The 23,460-nt window shown below is 36.2% G+C and overlaps 1 protein-coding gene across 1 annotated transcript in view; it reads left to right on the top strand.

The window, feature by feature from the left end:
* Nucleotides 1-2,999: 2,999 nt before the first annotated feature.
* LOC123263230 overlaps nt 3,000-23,460 on the top strand; it is a 55,107-nt gene continuing 34,646 nt past the window's right edge. The window contains exon 1 of the mRNA XM_044725832.1: nt 3,000-3,603. Within this exon, the coding sequence (XP_044581767.1) occupies nt 3,404-3,603 (200 nt within the window). The 5' untranslated portion in view covers nt 3,000-3,403. The remainder of the gene's footprint in view (nt 3,604-23,460) is intronic.

Here is a 23,460-nt window from a genome sequence, read left to right as displayed (position 1 = left end):
AGGCCTGATCAGACCTGAGCGTATTTAACTCTTCAGACATGAACAGGTCTGCTCAGACCTGATCGTATTTGACGCTTCAGACATGAGCAGGTATGAACAGGCATGACCATGTCTAATTTCAGGCCTGATCATACATGAACAGGCATGATCAGGTCTAATTTCAGGCCTGATCATACATGAACAGGCATGGTCAGGTCTGATCATTTTTTACCGGGTATCGTATAGCCAATTTAGCTATAAATTGTTTTCTTACGTCGAATCCTCAAAATTGCGATCGATGAATTATTTCAGGCGTTTACTTGGTTTCGAGACATTACTATTCTACAAATATTTTATGAAAAATTAAATTATATTTAAATAGAAGAATAATTTTCAAGTAACATCAATCTAACCTTTATAAAATTAAAATTCAGTTGGATAATTAATAAAATAATTTTAAATTTGTAAAATTATTTTTTATAATACTTGATAACGATTTAGAAAATTTAATAAATTTTTTGAAACATATTTTAAGTTCTTGTACTTCAAGTAAAATTAATTTCCCAATAAATATTTTTATCATTATAATTAATTTCTTCAATGGAGCATTCAAGTTATAATTACAATTATTAATTTTATATTATATAAAGGGTACGAAATTTTTAAATTTAATAATTCGGAAGCTGAATCAACGAATTAGTAACCTAAAAAAATAAAGATTTCCGTGAGAGGCACAATTACGCGAACTCCGTGATCTTCTAGCCGATTACAATCTATCGTATAGCCAATTTAGCTATACAGATTCTTGCGTTGACAAAACAGTTGCCTCTTCTAACAAAATTGTGTATGCTTACGAGAGCTATTCGTTGCATGTTTGAGCTAAACAAACACGGAAAAAAGAAAACTCGAAAAATTATAGTATATAATTCAACGTGGCGCTTCGTGATAAAAACTGGAAAAATTACAGTTCTTTAAAGCCATCGATATTTTTATACAATATATTTTCTGTAGACTGGTTTTTATAATACTATAAAATCTGAATTTTTTTTATTGGCTGTCCATTCTATTGCACGAATTTTTTTTAACTAATTATTTATCTAATAGTTTATAATATCGTTCGCCTGTATTTCTTCCAGGCATAAACGATTTTAAAATTCGTATATAAATTTGTCATTAAAGGTCAATTTGACTGAAAAAATAATTCGGACGGCTCGAAAAATTACAGTTTCTAATGTAATTATTACAGATTTTATAAGAATTACATTGTAAAATGTAATCTTTACATTGAAAGCTCTGAATATTAAATTAAAAGATCGAATTTAGAAAAATGTTATTTCAAACTGTAATTTTTCTAGTTTTGATTACGACGGGACCGATTTTACATTTTATACTGTAATTTTTCGAGTTTTCTTTTTTCTGTGAATGATTCCTTAAATCAAATAACTGAATCGTTATTCTTACAGAATATTATAGGATATGTTAGATATTTCTGATAATATTATTTTTGATATTTTTTAATTTTAGTCAAATTTTGAACTTGTTTATTCGAATAGTAGAACTAAGTACAAAAAACGGGAATTTTCTTGTTTTTTTGAGATATTTTCGAACAAATTTTTTGAACAAATTTATTCGAAAACTTCCATAATCTTTTAAATTTATAATTTTTTTTAATCAAATTTTATCAATAACCGCAAAGAAAATCAAAATTGAACCATGTGCTCAAAAGCAACAATTTTTGGAAATAGAATTTTTTGATAATAATTAAGAGATTTTTGAAGCGTTTGAAATTCGACGCACAAAAATTTTATCAATCTCTAGATCTAACGAAATTTCCAAGCCAATTCAAAATTATTAAAAAAAAAAATAAATTTTTGGAAAAATACATTTTTTTTTTTAATTACTTTTTAATTTTTGAAGCAATCGAGACAAAACTTCATATAAACTCATGACGCGTCAAAAACTGCATTTAATGCAACTAAAAAAAAAAAATTGAAATTGAGTCACGAGTTCAAAAGTTACAGTCGTGCAAAACTTTTCAAAGCAGCTTTTTCTTCTACAAAATTACCAAATTTTTTACTTGAAAAATCTCAACAATAATAATAATAATGTTAATAAACAAATTTTGATCATTCTGAGCTTACATTTTAATCTTAATTTTCAAGCTTAAAGCCCTAAAAATTTCACTAAATTCAATCTTTTGAACTTGAAAAATTTTCACGCTTATAAAAAAAAAATTAATTTTATTAAAAAAAAAATAATTCTTGAGCAAAAAAAATCATTTAAAAAAAATTTGATAAATTTTGAATAAAGTAAAAATTTCTTGATTCAAAAATAATTTTTTAAATAAAAAATTTTTCTTTTTAATTAAAATTCATCGAATTTTCCAAAATTATTTTTATTGGTGGCTCAAAAATTAATTTTCTCTTGAATTAATTTTTATATTTACCAATAATTACATTTTCAAAAGTTTTCCTCCATGAAAAAAAAATATTAAAAAAATATATGTCAAGATACATAAAAAATATATTTTAAATATATTAAAAATCTATAAATACGTATAAATTATGTATAGTAAATATATTTTTAATAACTAACTTTCGGCCGATTTTCATATATATGTTGTATATTTCAAATATATTTTAGATATATTCAAAATATAATTTTTTTAAATTTTATCTATATATTTTTTATGTATTTTAAGATATATCTTGAATATATCTAAAATATATATGAAAATCGGCCAAAAGTTAATTATTAAAAATATATTTACTATATATATTTTTTGTATATTTATATATTTTTTATAGGTTTTTAATATATTTAAAATATATTTTTTATATATTTCGACATATATTTTTTTTTTCATGAGGGTTGAATAAAAAACAGCAAAAAATCCTTCAAAATCAACAATTTTAATTTTTTACTTCCTTGCCAATTATTTCCACCTCAAATGTCATTGACCTACAGCAATAACCGATCAAAACATGAATAATTCCAATAATTAATTTTTTCCAGGCACTTACTTCAATCCCGCACCATTAAACCTCGGATCTAATCGCAAACGTTCCTCCGATTCGGCAGTTAACTTTTTGCTGGACTCCTTCGCCCTGAATGGAGATGAGCAATTCATAGTTCCGCAAGTGTTAGTGCAGTACAATACCTAATGCGTTACTCTATTGGTAGTGGTGTCAGTGAACGAGTTGGCAATGAGGTCTCCCAACGCGGAAATTTCTTCTTCTTTCTCCACATCGCGTTATACATTTTAACTTTCTCGAGTAGATAACAAGTGCTCGGTTGCTCACGATCAGTCTCCGGGAATCCTCGATACTTGACAGTGATGCTATCTAAATCAATCGTTGTGATGTCGGATACCTTTCATTGTGAATTTATTGATTGATTGGTGAGCTTTAAGTGAGATTTTAAAATGAGCAAAAGAACCACGGGGGTCATCAATTCCTGCGAAAGGATCAGACCCGAGAGGTCAAGGAATCCTTGCTTACAACGACTAATGTGGACTTCTACGAAGTCCACTAGTGATATTCAGAAAAGTAGGTACTGGGGGTACGATAGTTCAGTGACTGCTGATGATCTTCAGGTGACTAATCCAAGGGTAGCTTTGAGAAGGTTTGTATTGACAAATTTTTACAAATACTTTTGTTAAATTGCACTGCACTTTCTTAACTATTGACGTTTTTAAAGATATAAGCTCATTCTGATGTAACACTCATCAAGAGCTTTCATTTGAGTACCCACATGCATTTTGATATATTTTTCATATATACATATATATATAATATACATAAATATATGAAAAATTGATGTGGGTACTCAAATGAAAGGTCTTGATGAGTATAATGTCAGGGTGCACGGAGAAAAAAGTATTGCTATTATAGTGATCCAGTGGATCGTGAACGTAGTATTGTGATTAGCTCAAAACAGTATCGTCATTTTCACGATATTATAACCTGATATACTCTATACTTCGGAATTTTATATTAACTTTCCATGGTATAGTGAATATGTCAAAACGTATTGCGATCATAAAGAAACGTTTCCTTACTACGGCGAAACGGATCGTGATTATCGCGGTCCACGACGCCTTCAGCGCCACCACGCATAACCAAGTCTGAAACTCTTACGAGTAGATTTGTTTACAATTTTGGTGATGAAATAATGATAATTACATAAATTAGTTAATTAATATTAACGGCGATACGGATAATTGGGTTGTTGATAAATTACTCGAGTGGAATCTTGAAAAACTTGTGTCGATTTTTGAAGGCTAGTAAAGAAATAAATCTTCCTATGTTAACTGTGTTAATGTTGTGTCCGTGGTTACTGTATATAATTCTACTGCGTTGATAAGGAGAAACAATATACATTATATATTGCATTAAATAATAGTATATTACACACCTAGGGAAGTAAAGTAAGAAATATCTCAGATCACATGTTATTGTTGGCCGAGGCGAAGCCGAGGTCAACAAACATGTGATCTGAGGCTTTCTGTTACTTCCCGAGGAGTGTATACTATTTTGTCCGACGAAGGCGGAAAGCGGCAACTTAGTTTAGCGCAGCGGGACGAAAGTTGCCACTTTCCGCCCGGAGGGCAAAAATAAAATTTTTGTTTTCATAAAAGTCTTTTTTAGCATAAATGATTTGATCCCATACTATTTTATACAAAAAAATATAATTGTATGGGGTACGTTCAGTAATAAAGGAGTATGTTAAGTCCAAGAAAAATTAATGATTAAATATTTTTTTTTAATTCATTGGATAAAAATTTTAGTTTAACTATTTCATTTTTACGACAAAATTTTATCTTGGGAATTTCCGGGACCATTTGCTAGGTCATAAATTATCTTTAAGCTTTAAGTTATTTTCTCGAGTTTCAAAAAGGTTCTTTAAATTTTAACATTATCCAGATGCATTTTCTCTTTTTCTTAGAACTATAAAACTAAAAATAAAAAATCTTGAATAAATAATAAAACCTTTTGGAAAATGCATCGAACCTAAGCCTAAGCCTACCAGGGAAATAAAATACTCATAAAGAGACCCATAAAAAGGGACTAAAATTTTATGACCATTTGAAACTCTACACTTTATCATATCCAGATGTGTGTTTAAGACAACAAAATTTATTTTTAATCTTCATTCTTTTCTTTGACAAACAATTTTTTTTTTAACAGAAATTTTAATATACTTAAATATTACCGACAAAATTTTTTAGCATCAAATTATCTTTCGATAATTTAAGTAAATGAATTTCAAAAAAAAGAAAAAAATATACTCTCAAAACTTCAATCTCCAACGACAAATAAATTTATCTAAAAATAAAATCTAATTTTGAGATTAAGTAAATAAATAATCTCTAAAAAAAAACGTTTGTCAACTAAATAATATAAAATAACGAGTTTTTGTTTTATAACGGTACTGGTCACAAAAGTTTAAACAAATTATTAAAGTCAAATTAAAATTTAGAGTCAATTCATCTTCTCGATGATTATATGCAATGAACTTTACAACCTGTTGTTGTAAAATTGCAATAAATGAGAGAAGTTTTTTTAAAATCTATTAATAATAAAATAATAAATCCATAATTACGAACAATCACGTGTATTTCGACCACGTGTTAAAAATCTATACTTTCGCATTATTATTTCAGTTTAACAATTTTCTATTAATTTGAAAAAAAATATAATACATAAAAAATTATTAACAGTAATAATTTTAGAATAACAAATAATGAATATTATTAAACTTTGGATCACCACGTGGTATTTGTCCAAAGTTTCTAAACATTTTCACATTTTAACTAAAAATTACATACAATAATAATAAGAATATTTTCCTATTTTTAAATAAAATAATTTTTAAACATAATTGTTAGAAGTAGTTTTATAAATAAAAATAATATTCAATGTACATGTAAGTGTATGTGTGGGTGCGTACGCACATAGGCTAACATTTTGGGCGGGACTAGTCGCTTTTCTTGAGAAAATGGAGTAAGAAAGGGAACAGATCCCGGAAAACTTTTTCCTGATTGGACGCAGTTTCCCCCAAAAATTATGTCCACTTCGAAGCAATCGTGGACATAAAAGGGCCTTGTTCACCCAAAACAGAGCTAGCTCGTTTTTCAGAAGTCACAAGTGTTCACACACTTATCTTACCTATCGATGTTAGTCCCGACTAACAAATATTACAGTGTCCTCACACTTAAAGTATATTTTCAACAGTAAAATTTAAATTCAGTTTAAAAGGTTAGAGTCAGTGAAAAATCAAATACTAAAGCTGAAATCATATAATTGTAGACCAGGTACCGTAATAGTACCGTAATATTAATATAATATTCTTAATTTGATTTCCAATCTTATAAAAAGAAACAAAAAACCTATTTTGTATCAGAATTTCTAATTTGAAATCATTAATATACTTTATAATTAAAATTACGCCAATCTGTATTCTTTCACTTTAAAACCTAATACTCAACACGATCCCGGTCTATAGGATGAAAAGCTTGGACCAAAAATAAATTTAATTAATTTGTCCAATTTCTGGACGTAACAAATTGGCGCCCGAACAGAGACCGTTGAGTATTGGATTTTTCAGAAATTAGTATATCAAGTAAATTAACTGGCAGCGCTTCCAGCAGCGCACCAGTTTCATTAAAATTCAACTGATATTTTCAAATCTATTTATATAAACTGGCAGCGCTTCCAACAGCGCACCAGTTTCAACAAATTTTCAGTTAATATTTTTCGACATTTTTCCTGATATTTCAAATTTATTTATATAAACTGGCAGCGCTTCCAGCAGCGAACCAGTTTCAATAAATTTTTAATTAATATTTTTCGACATTTTCCTGATATTTCAAAATTATTTATATAAGCTGGCAGCGCTTTCAGCAGCGCACCAGTTCAATAAATTTTAATTAATTCTTATCTTTTACTGTTATTTTAAATTTACTAACAAACTGGCAGCGCTTTCAACAGCGCACCAGTTTCAATAAATTTTAATTAATTTTTATCTTTTGATATTTAGTAATTTTATTTAAGAACAGACTGGCCGCGCTTTCAATAACGCACTAGTCTTATCTATTTCTCTTTTTTTTTTCTGCTGGCAACGCTTTCAGTAGCGCACCAGCCTTTCTAGTTTTTAATTAATCGCACTTTTAATAACGCAGTAGTATCCATACTTAAAATACCCATATGCCTAAGAGAGGAAATCGAGCCGGCCGCAAAGTCCGCGAACGGCTAGAGAAGAAACAAGAAATAAAACAAACGAAAAAGTCGATTCATGAAATCGCGGAACGAGTATTAAAAAGAAACATCATTTTGGTAAAGAAAAATCAGACGAAAAGGTCAATTCATTTGATCGTGGAACGAAAAGTAAAAAGAAAAGAAACCGTAAAAGACGAGCACAAACCTCCTAAGGGGAGAAAATCGGTCAATTACGTCGCAGAGCATCAAACTAACCCGGTAACAAATACAAATCCGAGGTCGAATCAAAATAATACTAAAACTAATAACGACACGTGTCGAAAATGCAATAAACCGGGTCATTTCGTGAGGGATTGTCCGGAAAATTCATGTCAGATTTGTTTCCAAAAGGTACACACGGCGAAAAACTGTCTCAATCCCAACGCTAAATCCAGTCCTAATCAGCCAGCAGGCACAAGCAGGAACTCGTCGGGTAACACGGGCAAATATTGTCCCTTTCACAAAACGAACACTCACGACACCAGTGAATGTAGAGCATTGCAACAAACTCCTAACAACCCCTCAACTTCGTCTTTTCCCCAGGATGCGGGGAAAAACAATCGACCATCACAACCGGTAAACGTGTCACAAGAAGTGACGTTCGAGGGAGATTCAGAATAAACAATGTAAATATAACATTAGATCCGGATAACCTGCCTTACGCCGTAGTAGGCAGATTATCCGAAGGAGGAGACGTTATTATGATGCTCGACTCAGGGGCTTCCCCCAATCTAATTAAACGTAGATTTATAAGAAATATTGATAATATAAATATAAATAATAAAATCGAGATACAGGGAATCGCGAATGACCCAATCTCGACTTTAGGAAGCGTAAAAATTAGGCTTTTTGGTAAAAGTACTACATGTCACGTAGTTCCTGACAATTTAGCAATACCCCATGCCGGTTTAGTGGGTTCGGAATTTTTCACCGCACACGGAGCAAAAATCGATTACAAACATCGGGTGTTAGAAATTGAGGATCGAAAATATCCTTTCAAGAAACCTAACCGGGTAGAAAACGGAGTTATGTATCTCCCAAGTCGCAACGAATCTACTTTCTTCGTGAACGTGTCAAATTCTGACTTAAAAGAGGGTTTTATTCCTAAACTAAAAATTTGTAAAGGGGTTTTTGCGGGAAATTGTCTAGTAACAATAAAAAACGGTCGCACTTATTTACAAATATACAATACTACCGAGAATGAAGTGGGGGTGAAAATCCCTACTATTACCGTGAGGGAAATACACGAGAAACGTGACCTTACATCCTTTGATCCAGCAACCGAATCTACTGACACTCATCAAAGTTTTAAAATTACCAAACGAATATTTTCTATTATAACAGACTTTCAAAATGACGGACGTTTTGACAAAGTTAAATCTTTACTTCGTTTAGATTATTTAAATGAAAATGAAAAATCACACGTTGAACAACTTGTAAAAAGGTACGCGGATCAATTTTACATTCCAGGGGAACCCCTAAGTTCCTCTAAAAATTATCAACACCGAATCCCCACGCATAGTGACAGACCAATAGCTATAAAACAGTACAGAATACCGCAAGCTCTTAAGCCAGAGTTAAAGAAACATATCAACGAAGGACTCGATACAGGCATTTTACAGCCTTCAGAGTCCCCCTATAATAGTCCAGTCTGGATCGTTCCCGAAAAGTCAGACTCTCAGGGAAACAAAAGATGGCGTGTTGTAATAGATTTTCGATTATTAAACGAAGAAAAAATTACAGACGCGTACCCGTTACCTAACATAACTGACATACTGGATCAATGAGGAGGGTCTACGTACTTCTCGGTTTTCGACTTAGCATCCGGTTACAACCAGATAGAAATGGACCCAAGAGACCGTCACAAAACGGCCTTTTCGACCCCTCAAGGACATTGGGAGTACCTCCGAATGCCCTTCGGACTAAAAAACGCTCCGGCAACTTTCCAACGGTTAATGGACTCAGTATTAACGGGATTACAAGGGATTTCTCTGTTCGTATATTTAGATGACATAATAATATTCGCTAGGAATTTAGATGAACACGAACAAAAGTTAAATGGTTTAACGCTTCGATTAAGGCAAGCAAATCTCAAATTGCAGCCCGATAAATGCGAGTTCTTAAGGCCGGAAGTAAATTATCTAGGTCACGTAATTAGTAGGGAAGGTTTGAAACCTGACCCTACGAAACTAATATCAGTCCGAAACTTCCCTGTACCCAAAACACAGAGAAACATCCGGGAATTTCTAGGATTAACCGCTTACTATCGGCGATTCATTAAAGACTACTCTTCGGTCGCTAAACCTTTGACGCGGTTATTGGAAAAGGAAATGGAATTTATTTGGTCCGAACCTGCTCAAATCGCGTTCGACAAACTCAAAGAAGCTTTATGTACAGCATCTATTTTACAATATCCAGATTTCGAAAAACCCTTTATAATAATCACCGACGCGTCAGGGTTCGCTATCGGGGCAGTTCTATCACAGAGCGAAATCGGGAAAGATCAACCAGTTGCGTATTATTCTCGTGTCCTTCGGGGACCCTAATTGCCGTATGATACATATGAGAAGGAAGCACTTGCGATCGTTCAGGCCGTTAAACACTTCCGACCATATGTATATATGAGAAAATTTACAGTGGTCACTGATCACAAACCACTAGTATGGTTCAAAACTGCTAAAGACGGAAACGCGCGAATTCTCAAATGGCGGTTACGTTTAGCGGAATATGACTACACAGTAATTTATAAACCGGGTAAGATTAATTTAAACGCCGACGCGTTATCTAGGAATCCGGTTGAAAAGGTAACGGTAACCACTCGAGCTCAAAGGGCAAGGGAAAATTTACCAAAAATTTATGAATCAAATAATACAGAAGTTCCTAACACTTCTATACAGTCTAATACAGAAGTTCCTAACACTTCGATACAGTCTAATACAGAAGTTCCTAACACTTCTATACACTCTAACACAGAAGTTCCAAACACTTCTATAAGGTCCGATAAACGTCGGGAAATACCCCGTCGGAAAAGGGATAGACCCCCGAAACCTCGCGAAAGAAATTACGAAGAAATTGATCCTGTCGACCCTGAAAATTCCGACGTGTCTTCAGAAGATATTTCATCTTTCAACGATTCGGATTATGTAGTTGAGGACGACCACGATCAAGAAAACGCGAACAAACCCGCGCGAAATATTATCACCGTAAAAGACTTATTCCAATATCGAGACGATAATTTAGTTTATTTTTTAGGAGAGGATGGTAACCCTTGCGACGAGGGCTCCCGATCTCTACAGACTTTAAAAAAATTACCAAGACTCGGGTTCGTGGACACCGGACAGGTGTATTGGACCAAACGGAGATTTAAAAATTATTTCAGCTTAATTATACGTAGTAATATCGGGGAATCAGCAATACGCGTTAAATGTAACATTGCCAAATGCCTAGTGAAGTTAAAAGGAATCTCGAGGGATAAGGGAATTAATTCTTTGTCAATAGCTTTTTCAGGAAACATTGAGAATGTCCCATGGACAGAAATTCTTTCATTAATTTACGATATCTATGAAACCGAACCGATAAAAATTATAATTTGTCTAGGAACCATTCGCTACGTCCCCCGCGAAGAACGCGATTTAATATTTTTTGAAGCACATACGTCCCCTATTGGCGGGCATAAAGGGGTTTCCAAAACGTTCAATAGAATACGGACAAATTATTTTTGGGAAAATCTTAAAACCGATATACAACGGCGCATTCAACAATGCTTAGAATCTCAACTAAAAAAATTAGTACGAGTTAAAACGCGACAACCCATGCTTATTACCGACACACCCGGAATGGTGTTTGATAAAATTGCAATGGATATCGTGGGCCCGTTACCTCGTACTGAGCGAAATAATGAATATATCTTAACTATTCAAGATCAATTATCAAAATTTTGTGTCGCGGTCCCGTTACAAGATATGTTAGCTACCACGGTCGCGGACAAATTTATTAAAAACGTCATATGCACATTCGGAGCTCCAAAAGTCCTTTTAACCGATCAAGGTAGGAATTTTGTTAGTACATTTATGCAGCGCATTAGTAAAAGATTTCGAATAAAGAAAATTCAAACTACCGCCTTCAAGCCACAATCAAACGGATCACTAGAACGCTCTCACCACGTATTGGGAGAGTATTTAAAACAATTCGTAAATAAGGATAACGAATGGGATGACTGGTTCGATTTAGCCATGTTTTCCTATAATACATGCGTCCACGAAGGAACGAATTTTACTCCTTACGAGTGAGTATTCGGGAGACCTGCTCGAGTACCCACTAACAAACCTTTACACGAATTAGATCGATTGCCAACATATAATGATTACATTACTAAACTAGTAGAGAGACTAACTGTCATCCGCGATTTAGCTCGCGAAAATTTAATACACTCTAAAGAAAAATCCTAAGAGTTGTACGACCGAAAACTGAAAACAGTAGAATTCAAGGTTGAGGATAACGTCTTTCTCCTGAAAGGTCCTAAACCTCACAAATTCGGAGATCACTATGATGGTCCATATAGAATTGAAAAAGTTCTCCCTAACGGGAACATTAGAATAAAAATCGGTAGTAAAACCAAACTTGTACACCCAAATCGTTTAAAGAAAACAAATATCAAGGTTTCACAACCCAAGGCCAAGGGTACTAAAGTCGAGGTCTCCGACCCCGACTTTAGGCCGTAATTAATTTCTTTTCCAGAACTATGGATCTCATCATCTTTCTCATAATGGCTATATGCTGGGGAACAACCGAGGCAATCATAGGTTATGATTGCGACAGTAAAATATTAAACATGACGACCATTTCCTTAGTGGACATCGATGAGTGTGATCTCAATGCCGATCCTATTGAGACCACACTAACTGAAATCGCATTATCATAATTAAATGAGTATGAGCATACTCAAATTATACAATGTAAGATTGAAATCCACAGAGTAATTCAACACTGTGGGTGGCAATCTTACAACTCGATCGTGAATAACGGAATTAACGAATACATACTTCCGATAAGTCACGAGATGTGCCAGGTCGCGCACGACCATGGCACGTTGCGTATCGGAAGCACTCTTATTGACGGACTTCTTCCAAATATTACGACGACTCGAAGTATTACACTTGCGGGAAGTGTAAACAGTAACGCGGATTGCACTAACACCCAGTACAGTGACCCTTTTGGCACCTGGGACAACGTGTTCGTTATCGGTACAGCTAAAATCACAATAAGGTCTCAATTAGCTCGCGTTAAGGTCACTGATAACAAAATTCTTTTGCCATCAGGGACCCCTTGTAAATTGAGTAAGGGATCTTGCATTGACCCCGTAGGTGGTTATACTTTCTGGCATGCATTACCCCGTAAGTATTGCATTCCGGAAACTTATACGATATTATACAGTGGTTCAGCCATTAAACTAACAACTAAGAGAGAAACGGTATACTCATCAAGTGTAAGAGATACCAGTTTCTCCCTTAGTACGACTGGAACTGAGACCTCATGTGGGATCACGTTAACTAAAACTGAACATCCCAAGTTATCCATAATAGCAAGTAAAGATTTAGACATATTAAAGAAAAATAACGTAGTAGGTCCTAACTCTGATAATATGGATCTTTTTCTTTATGCAAACGCAAAATTTATATACGTAGAACGGTACATAAGGACTCAGGTTCAGTCGTTATATAAAGATGTAATTTTAAAACGATGTGAATTAGAAAAGAAAGTGTTGAAGAACACTCTCTCAATAGCCTCAACACAACCAGACGAATTCGCCTTCCGGTATATGGAGGGACCCGGATACATGGCTGTGGTAACGGGGGAAGTAGTACACATTGTCCAATATGTACCCGTCGAGGTCAAAATTCAGCACAAGGAAACTTGCTATAATCAGATATCAGTCCAACGGGGGAACCAAAGTATGTTCCTCACCCCCTGAACATACGTCATCACCAATTACGCCACCAAGCTGCCGTGTAATTCCCCTCTTCTACAATATTACAAAATAGAAAACGTTTGGTATAAATTTATGCCAAAGCCGGTCGAGACTCTACCACCAAAAGTACTGAAGCCCAGCACCAGGATGAGTTAAAAGTACCAAAACCCAGCCAACCTGGCCACCGGAGGAATCTATACTGAGAAAGACCTTGATGCAATGAGAGGCAGAATTATGTTCACCATGGAACAAACCGTGGTGATGGAAACCATGGCACAACAATTTACTAATCATTCCAGGGGATATCCATCCTTGATCAATGCTCTCAACGAGGAAGTTCTAGAACATCTGGCGGAAAGCGCTTGGTCCAAGACGTGAGGGAAATTCACTGGTTTCGGCACTTACTGCGCCGGAATAATAGGAATCGTAATGTGCTTTCGGGCAATAAAATTAATTGCAGACACTGTAGTCCATGAATACGCCTTACATACGGTATACGGATGGTCCTTATGTCTACTTGGAGCCGTTTGGGACTCGCTAACTCACCTTCTACGACATCTGGGTAGACAACGACAACCCCAATCAGAAACCTCCTCACCAAATATTAAACAGGACATCGGGGAGGGAGATGCACCGGTACCAACAGCACCGGAGATTTATCCACTTCTACCAAAGACTACAACATCAACTAACAATCAACCAACAGAGGTCGCCACTACTACGAAAACCTTCGTTTGAGAGAACGTTCTTCACATTACTTTTAAAGTAAACTAGTAATATACAAAAAGATAAAATTTTGACGTCGCACTCGTTTATTATATCTGGTTTTTAACTTGCTCGTGCTTCCGTCTAACAATGGGGGTGTTACGTCCAAGAAAAATTAATAATTAAATATTTTTTTTAATTCATTGGATAAAAATTTTAGTTTAACTATTTCATTTTTACGACAAAATTTTATCTTGGGAATTTCCGGGACCATTTGCTAGGTCATAAATTATCTTCAAGCTTTAAGTTATTTTCTCGAGTTTCAAAAAGATTCTTTAAATTTTAACATTATCCAGATGCATTTTCTCTTTTTCTTAGAACTATAAAACTAAAAATAAAAAATCTTAAATAAATAATAAAACCTTTTGGAAAATGCATCGAACCTAAGCCTAAGCCTACCAGGGAAATAAAATACTCATAAAGAGACCTATAAAAAGGGACTAAAATTTTATGACCATTTGAAACTCTACACTTTATCATATCCAGATGTGTGTTTAAGATAACAAAATTTATTTTTAATCTTCATTCTTTTCTTTGACAAACAATTTTTTTTTAACAGAAATTTTAATATACTTAAATATTACCGACAAAATTTATCTAAACAAAATTTTTTAGCATCAAATTATCTTTCGATAATTTAAGTAAATGAATTTCAAAAAAAAAGAAAAAAATATACTCTCAAAACTTCAATCTCCAACGACAAATAAATTTATCTAAAAATAAAATCTAATTTTGAGATTAAGTAAATAAATAATCTCTAAAAAAAAACGTTTGTCAACTAAATAATATAAAATAACGAGTTTTTGTTTTATAACGGTACTGGTCACAAAAGTTTAAACAAATTATTAAAGTCAAATTAAAATTAAAGAGCCATATTAAAATGATTATATGCAATGAACTTTACAACCTGTTGTTGTAAAATTGCAATAAATGAGAGAAGTTTTTTTAAAATCTATTAATATTAAAATAATAAATCCATAATTACGAACAATCACGTGTATTTCGACCTCGTGTTAAAAATCTATACTTTCGCATTATTATTTCAGTTTAACAATTTTCTATTAATTTGAAAAAAAATATAATACATAAAAAATTATTAACAGTAATAATTTTAGAATAACAAATAATGAATATTATTAAACTTTGGATCACCACGTGGTATTTGTCCAAAGTTTCTAAACATTTTCACATTTTAACTAAAAATTACATACAATAATAATAAGAATATTTTCCTATTTTTAAATAAAATAATTTTTAAACATAATTGTTAGAAGTAGTTTTATAAATAAAAATAATATTCAATGTACATGTAAGTGTATGTGTGGGAGCGTACGCACATAGGCTAACATTTTGGGCGGGACTAGTCGCTTTTCTTGAGAAAATGGAGTAAGAAAGGGAACAGACCCCGGAAAACTGTTTCCTGATTGGACGCAGTTTCCCCCAAAAATTATGTCCACTTCGAAGCAATCGTGGACATAAAAGGGCCTTGTTCACCCAAAACAGAGCTAGCTCGTTTTTCAGAAGTCACAAGTGTTCACACACTTATCTTACCTATCGATGTTAGTCCCGACTAACAAATATTACAGTGTCCTCACACTTAAAGTATATTTTCAACAGTAAAATTTAAATTCAGTTTAAAAGGTTAGAGTCAGTGAAAAATTAAATACCAAAGCTGAAATCATATAATTGTAGACCAGGTACCGTAATAGTACCGTAATATTGATGTAATATTCTTAATTTGATTTCCAATCTTATAAAAAGAAACAAAAAACCTATTTTGTATCAGAATTTCTAATTTGAAATCATTAATATACTTTATAATTAAAATTACGCCAATCTGTATTCTTTCACTTTAAAACCTAATACTCAACACGATCCCGGTCTATAGGATGAAAAGCTTGGACCAAAAATAAATTTAATTAATTTGTCCAATTTCTGGACGTAACAAGTAAAAATTCCATTAAAAAATTTTTTTCTTATGACAAAAATATTTGCTTCTTTTAAATGAATATTTCGATAATACAAATTTCTAGGCTAATAATATTTGTAAAAATAAAAAAAAAAAGTTATATAAGATAAAGTCCAACCGCTGTAAGTCATTATTTAAAAATTTTTAAACCTAACCCAATTCTTGACTGTCATAATCTACACAAAAATTTTAAACTAATCAAGCTACAATAGGAATTTTTATTTTTGTTAATAACAATAATATACCAAAAAACTAAAAAAAACAATAATCTGCAATAAAATATAATTAACATTTAATTAAAGATAACTTAATCATCTGTGGGAGTTAGGCAGGGATCGAGTGAATATAAATAGTAGAGTAAGATTTATATAAACGATGTATGAATTTATTAAGTAACTAATTACAGCGATTGGAAAAAGAATACTATGACTTTACTCGACAACGTGCTAATAAGTAAGTGACTCGAGTATACAAAATTTCAGCATAACTGCATGCGCAGTAGATCGACGCGTCGGCGTATGTGTGGGTAGTGTACGTGTAAATATTACTAAATTACTATATCTCCAACACTCTCCCTTAATATGAACACGTACACGCCTTAGTCTGTCTCACTCATTCCCATGGCTTTTGCGAGTTCGGCGTGTCTATCACGTGGCAATGCTTTCGTCAAGATGTCGGCGGTCATCTCATCAGTGGATATGTGTACTAGCTGTATCTCCTGATTTTTAACAGCTTCCTTGACGAAATTAAATTGGATTCGAACATGCTTGGTTCGATCTAAGAATCCCGTCGCCGTCGACGTATGTATTGCACCCTGATTATCGCAATAAATGAGGCCTTCTGAATATTTTCCAATGCCTATTTTGTCGATGAGTCCCCGAAGGTACATTGATTCTTTCGTCGCTTCCGTGAGCGCTTTGTATTCGGCCTCTGTCGTCGAAAGGGCCACGGTTCGCTGTTTCCTGGACTTCCAGCTGATTGCAGCTCCTCCAAACATAAATACGTACCCTGTGTACGATTTTGAATCCGTCTTGTCGTTTCCCCAGTCAGCATCACTATATCCGACGATTTTCTCAGTTGTATTCCTGTAGGTGAGTCTCAGTCCGGTTGTCCCCTTTAAATACCTGAGAACTTGTTTTGCGGCTCCCCAGTGCTCTTCTGTTGGGTGTTCGTTGAATTGGCTCAACACACTTACTGTATGTGCGATATCCGGCCTCGTCACTACTGCCAAATACATCAGAGGTCCTACTAGCTCTCTGTACCTTGGATTTTTCGTTGACCTATTCGGATCTGTTGACGCTTTCAACATTGATGTTGGGCTCGCTGGTATCTGATGTGGAGTGCAATTCTTCATACCAAATTTTTCCAACAATTCTTCGACGTATCGACGCTGGCTCAGATTTATTTCGCCGTTTTCTTGCTTGAACTCTATGCCTAAGCAATATTTGGCTTCTCCTAAGTCTTTTATTGGGATTTCATTTGCCAGTCCCTTTTTCAGTTCTTCAATCCACTCAGGATTGTTCGACGTGACTAACAAGTCATCGACGTAAACTGCTACGAGCAATATTTCGTTTGTCGTCCTGTATGCAAACAAACATGGGTCTGATACCGTCGGTTTTAGGCCTAAGTTTTTGAGTATTCCACTCAACGTCGTACCATTTCTTGCCAGACTGTTTCAATCCATATATTGACTTTCGTAGCTTGCAAACTCGTTCACCCTTGGTGAGCTCCTCCAGCATTTTTGATGCTTTTGTTTGGACTTCGGAGTCTCTTCTTTCGCTACGCGTAATTTCCACTAGTGCTTCCTTTAAGCCACCTGGAACTTCCATGTATAATTCTTCGTCGACCTTGGCGTGTAAGTACGCCGTTTCCACGTCCATTTGATGGATCTTGGCATCCATCTTCGTTGATAATGCCGCTAGTAGCCTTATTGATTCCAGTCTTGCCACTGGTGCAAAGGTTTCGTCAAAATCGAACCCTGGTCTCTGCGAAAATCCCCTGGCTACTATTCGAGCTTTTCTGCGCTCTATTTTCCCGTCGGCGTTTAACTTGTTCTTCAAGATTACCTTAGATCCAATAATTTTTCCATTTTCTGGACATTTCACCAGTTCCCATGTTCCGTGTTCCAGATGTGAGCGTACTTCTGCTGCTAGTGCACGCTTCCACTCTGTCGATTCCGTTCCTCAGATCACTTCTTCGAGCTTAATATCAGCCATTAACGCTAGTTCTTCGATAAACTTTGCATCCATGAACTCCTCTCCCTCGTCGGTATTAACTTCATCTCTTTAAGGTGACTTCTCTGAACCACTTGATCTTCTGTCATTTCGAGGACGTTTATCTTCCTGAAACAACGACGTTTCCAGCGGTCTCTTCGTTCCTTGAACTTCATCTTCGACGCTTGGAATGAAAACATCGTTTGATGCTTCCTCGTCGTCTCCTTCCGGTGCTTCCTCTTCTTCTTGTGATAAATTTTCACGACTTGATGCTCGACTTGAAGGAATACTCGACGCACTTACGTATCTGTAAAGTTTACGAGGTCGTCCTGGCTTCCCAGATTTTTGTTTCTTGGGTCTTCCTCGTGCTCGAGCTGGTGAGGGCTCTCTTATGATTTCCCTGTATGACCTACTGTCTCTAAGGACTCTCCCTGGCTCTGGATCCTCTTCCTGAGGGTATGTATGTTCGATGTCCAATTGTACAGCACTGCGTGATCTCAACACGTTATCTTCTATGATTTGTACATCTCTGGTGATGACTACCTTGCCATCGTCGTTCCGTCGTACTCTGTAGGCCTTTGCGGTTTCGCAATAGCCGACCAATCTTCCTTCGATTGATTTTTCCTCGAGCTTTTGACGTCTTGTTTCCTTTCGAAGTACAAACACTTTCGCTCCAAATACTCGCAGGTGCTTTAATCCTGGCTTTCTACCGAACCATAACTCAAATGGTGTAGATCCTCCGTGGCTTCTACTTGGACAACGATTCCTCAGGTAGTTGGCCGTCGTAATAGCTGCTCCCCAGTACACCGTCGGAAATCCTGCTTGGATCAGTAGGCACCTAGCCATGTCGACGATCGTACGATTCATGCGCTCTGCGACTCCGTTTTGTTGCGGCGTGTAAGGCGCTATTAGTCGCCTCTTAATTCCCTCGTGCTTCAGGTACTCGTCGAATTGTTTATTGCAATATTCTCGACCATTGTCGGATTTCAAAGCTTTAATCTTCTGCCCTGTCTGCTTTTCGACGTAGTTTTTATATGTTTTGAACGCTTCAAATACTCCGTCCTTGCTCTTCAACAGGTACAGCTCACACCAGCCGCTGTAGTCATCTATGAAGGTCACGAAGTACTGGTTTCCTCCTTCAGACTTCGTCCCTGAAGGTTGACATAGGTCAGTATGTACAATTTCGAGTATTCGCTGGCTTTTCTCGGCTCTCGGATAGAACAGCTTTGCCGTCAATTTTCCACGATGACACACGTCGCATGACGTCGTGTCCTTATTCAGAGGTTTTATCCCCGACGCCTAACTTTTTGACAGGTTTACTACGGCATCCATGTGCAAGTGTCCTAACCTTGCGTACCATAAGTCCAAATCCGATGTACTGGCTCTTTCCGACGCCTTTTCCACTGCCTTGACTTGTTCCGTCTGCTCCCGTAGGTAATACAGGTCTCCTATGCGATCAGCGACTAACTTCACCTCTCCATTCAGGTCCCTGACGATGGCGTCGTCCTTCCTGAATAAAATCTCTCGGTCGTTCCGAGTGACTTTCGATACGGAAATTAAATTAGTCCTCAGATCTTTAAGAAGTAAGATATTACGAAGATTTAGATCAATATTACCTGTGTCTGTCTTCGCCTTGATGTGAGCAATCCCTTTTGCTCTCGCCTTCGTCGATGCTGCATTCGCCATGTTCAACGTCATCTCACACTCCTGGATATCAGTCAGGAATTCGTCGCTGGCACACATATGCGTAGTACATCCACTGTCCAAGCACCACCTCGACCTTGAAGTCACGTTGTGGGCCTCCTCAGGTTGATCTACGACATAGTGGGTCTCTGCCGACGATTCGACGCTCCTCGCAGAATTTTTTTGTCGCTCGGGACACTTTTCTGCCCAATCACCAATTTTTCCGCATATGAAGCATGGTTTGCTGCCTTTCGACTTAAATTTTCTCTGTTGCGGCTTCCTTCCATACCGATTGCCTGCATACAGGACGTTGTTGTCCTCTGCCGATTCTGCAGATCTCCTACTTCGATTTTCATCGAGTATTTTCCCGATCAGCGCCTCTGTAGTCGGTAATTCGTCGTTTGATCTAATCGCACATCGAAAATTCTCAAAGCTTGGTGTTAGACTCTTTAAAATTAATACCACGAGCATATCACTTGGAATTTTGATGTCCATACCTTCTAACTGCTCGACGGCGTTCGTAAAGCTGTCCAGTCGTTCCCGAAAATCATCCTCCTCGTCGATTTTGAAAGATGTTATCTCTGTCAGCCATTCAATTTTTCTCACTGGTCCTTTCGACGCGTGGATTGACTGCAGTTTTTCCCATATTTCTTTCGACGTGTTGCACTTTGTGGTCGTCTTCAATTCGGCGTTGCCAATCGACAATATAATGTCCGCTTTGGCCTTCTCGTCGTCGTTTTTCCACTTCGCAATTTCTCTTTCCGCGGCGTTGCTTCCAATCGGATACGGTATTTCGCCGCTTACATAACCCCATCGGTCATGTTTCACCAGGATGGACTTCATCCTCAGTTGCCAGACATCGTAGTTACGTTTGTCTAGTAACTCAATACGCGACGCTCCGTCCGCCATCTTTGGTTAGCTATTTTACGACCACGTGTTCACGTAATTTTTACTCGACGATTTTTATTCATAGAATTTTTACTTATTTATTATTTTTATATCACTCACTTACTACTCGCCACTGGGCCCATAACCTGTGGGAGTTAGGCAGAGATCAAGTGAATATAAATAATAGTAGAGTAAGATTTATATAAACGATGTATGAATTTATTAAGTAACTAATTACAACGATTGAAAAAAGAATACTATGACTTTACTCGACAACGTGCTAATAAGTAAGTGACTCGAGTATACAAAATTTCGGCATAACTGCATGCGCAGTAGATCGACGCGTCAGCGTATTTGTGGTTAGTGTACGTGTAAATATTACTAAATTACTATATCTCGAACATCATCTATAAACCATAGCAATATAGACACTCGATATCCGAATCCATGTGGATCATGATAATCACGATCCACTAGATCGAGCATATGCACATCTAAATTATAGTCATACGAGGATCATGATCATCACTATTATACTGTATCATGAAAATGATACATTTTTTACATCTATATACTGTATCGTGAAAATAGCAATACTTTTTTCTCCGTGTGCGCCGAGAAAAAATGGTTAACTATAATTATATATATTTATATATAAATTGGTTATATATGATTACATATGAAAAATAGCCAAATATAATCATATATAATTATATATAACAATATTTAATTCTATATTTATTTCATCTAATTAATTATTGGGTTAATTTTATGGATATAGTATTTAATATAGTCCTACGCAATTCTCCGTAACCAATTGAAATGCAAAAAAAAATGTCTAGATATAATTTTACGGCTATAAAACCAGCGGTCACCCATCCAACTATTAACCCTGCTCAATGCTGCTTAACTTTGGTAATGTAATAAATTTTGTATTTCAGAATTATTTAAACGTATTTATAAACATCATTTTACACTTTTTGTGATTACCAAAAAAAAATTTTTTTTCAAAGAAAAAATTTTTTTATTTGTTAATTATATATAAGCATATATAATTATATATGATTATATAGAAAAATTTTTTCTTGGGTGAGCTTTTTTTTTTTTTTTTTTTTCTTTGGGCGAGAGGAGGGAAATCTTCAAAAGACACCGGCTAGATGTTGATGATGTTGGTTGCCGGTAGTGTGAGATTTTTACTCACTAAAACCCTCCCCTCATTTGTAAACCTGATACTGCGGGACCGCGTTAGCATTACTTCGCGGTAACAGATTTAATTTATGATGCGAATGAGATACTCCGATAGACCTAATTTCCGAAGCGCCCTCATTATATCCGGCCATATTGCCGAATTAAATGCATTTTTGACGTCGAACGTCATCATAATGCACACTGGACGGCAACGATGATGACCCGTCCAGGCTTTTTGTGCAAATGAGAGCGCTTCCGAGATGGCACCAATTGTGCTGCGACCCGGCCGAAAGCCATGTTGGTTTTCAGCCAGGCCACCAGCATCGATCACTTCTTTCCGCAGTCGATTCGTAATAAGGGCTTCGAAAATCTTCCCTGCGACGTCTAACATGCACAGTGGTCTGTAGGACGAAGGTGTATAGGGCGGACCCTTTCCTTTATCTAACAGAACCAACCGTTGCAGTTTCCATCTCTTCGGAAAAACTCCAGTCGAGATGCAGGCGTTGTAAGTATCAAGGAGCAGTTGTTCATGCTTTTTTATAAGGACCTTATAGGCCTCGACGGGGATACCGTCAGGACCCGGAGCCTTACCTACCTTGAGGGACTTAACAACTTCCCGCAGCTCCACTGCTGTGAAAAGTGGGCACTCGTCATCGGATATTACGCTTTGCGTGTATACCCGTTCTTCGCGATCAGGAAACAGAGTTTGGACTATTTCCTCCATCCTATCGGGCTCCATAGGAGCTACTGAACCGCGACCAACAAATTTGCGAGTGACGATCCGGTAGCCATTGCCCCATAGATCATCATCCACTTCTCTACAGATCGCCTTCCAGCACCTCCCTTTGCTCGCCTTAATCTCCGTGACGAGTCGCTTCTTCGCCGCTTTGTACTCGTCGTTCTTTTGCTGTCCAGTATCTCGCTTTCGCGACCTAAGTGCTTGCCTCCGAAGACGCAAACACTCAGCCCTGAGCAGCGCGATCTCCGCTGTCCACCAGTAAACCGGCTTCCTACGAGAGCTTGCGGAACGGCGAGGCATAGCAGCGTCGCACCCTGTAACGATCACATCCATCGTTTGACCAACAAGTGACTCAACATTTTCGCGCGACTCTGCAAATGATTCAAGAAGCGTGTCAATTCTATCTGAGACAGCATTTTGGAATGCGCTCTCATCCAGGAGTAACACTTTCCATCCTGTTTGCTTCATTTGTCGCTCCGGCACAGTAGGTGGGTTGCCTCTCACACTGTTGACCGTGTACGAAATATATTGATATTCACTTGCCGTATACTCCTCCAAAACAGCCCAGTCTGAGATTACTCCCGCTATCCGTTGAGTAGCAAACGTAAGGTCTAAAATCGACCAACGCACGCCAGCTCTTCGGAAAGTGGGTGTATTTCCCCTATTCATAATGATAAGGTCAAAACCTGCCATCATGTCCAGGAGCTCATCACCCCGCGTGTCACTATATTCCATCCCCCACTCGATGGACTTTGCGTTAAAGTCACCACCTATCACTATCTCTTCTTCATGATGGCGGACTACTCGCT

Source organism: Cotesia glomerata, linkage group LG4 (genome assembly GCF_020080835.1).
Source record: "Cotesia glomerata isolate CgM1 linkage group LG4, MPM_Cglom_v2.3, whole genome shotgun sequence".
Classification (NCBI taxonomy): Eukaryota; Metazoa; Arthropoda; class Insecta; order Hymenoptera; family Braconidae; genus Cotesia; species Cotesia glomerata.
The sequence above is the reverse complement of the archived record's forward strand: the minus strand, read 5'-3'. Positions and strand labels throughout refer to the sequence as shown.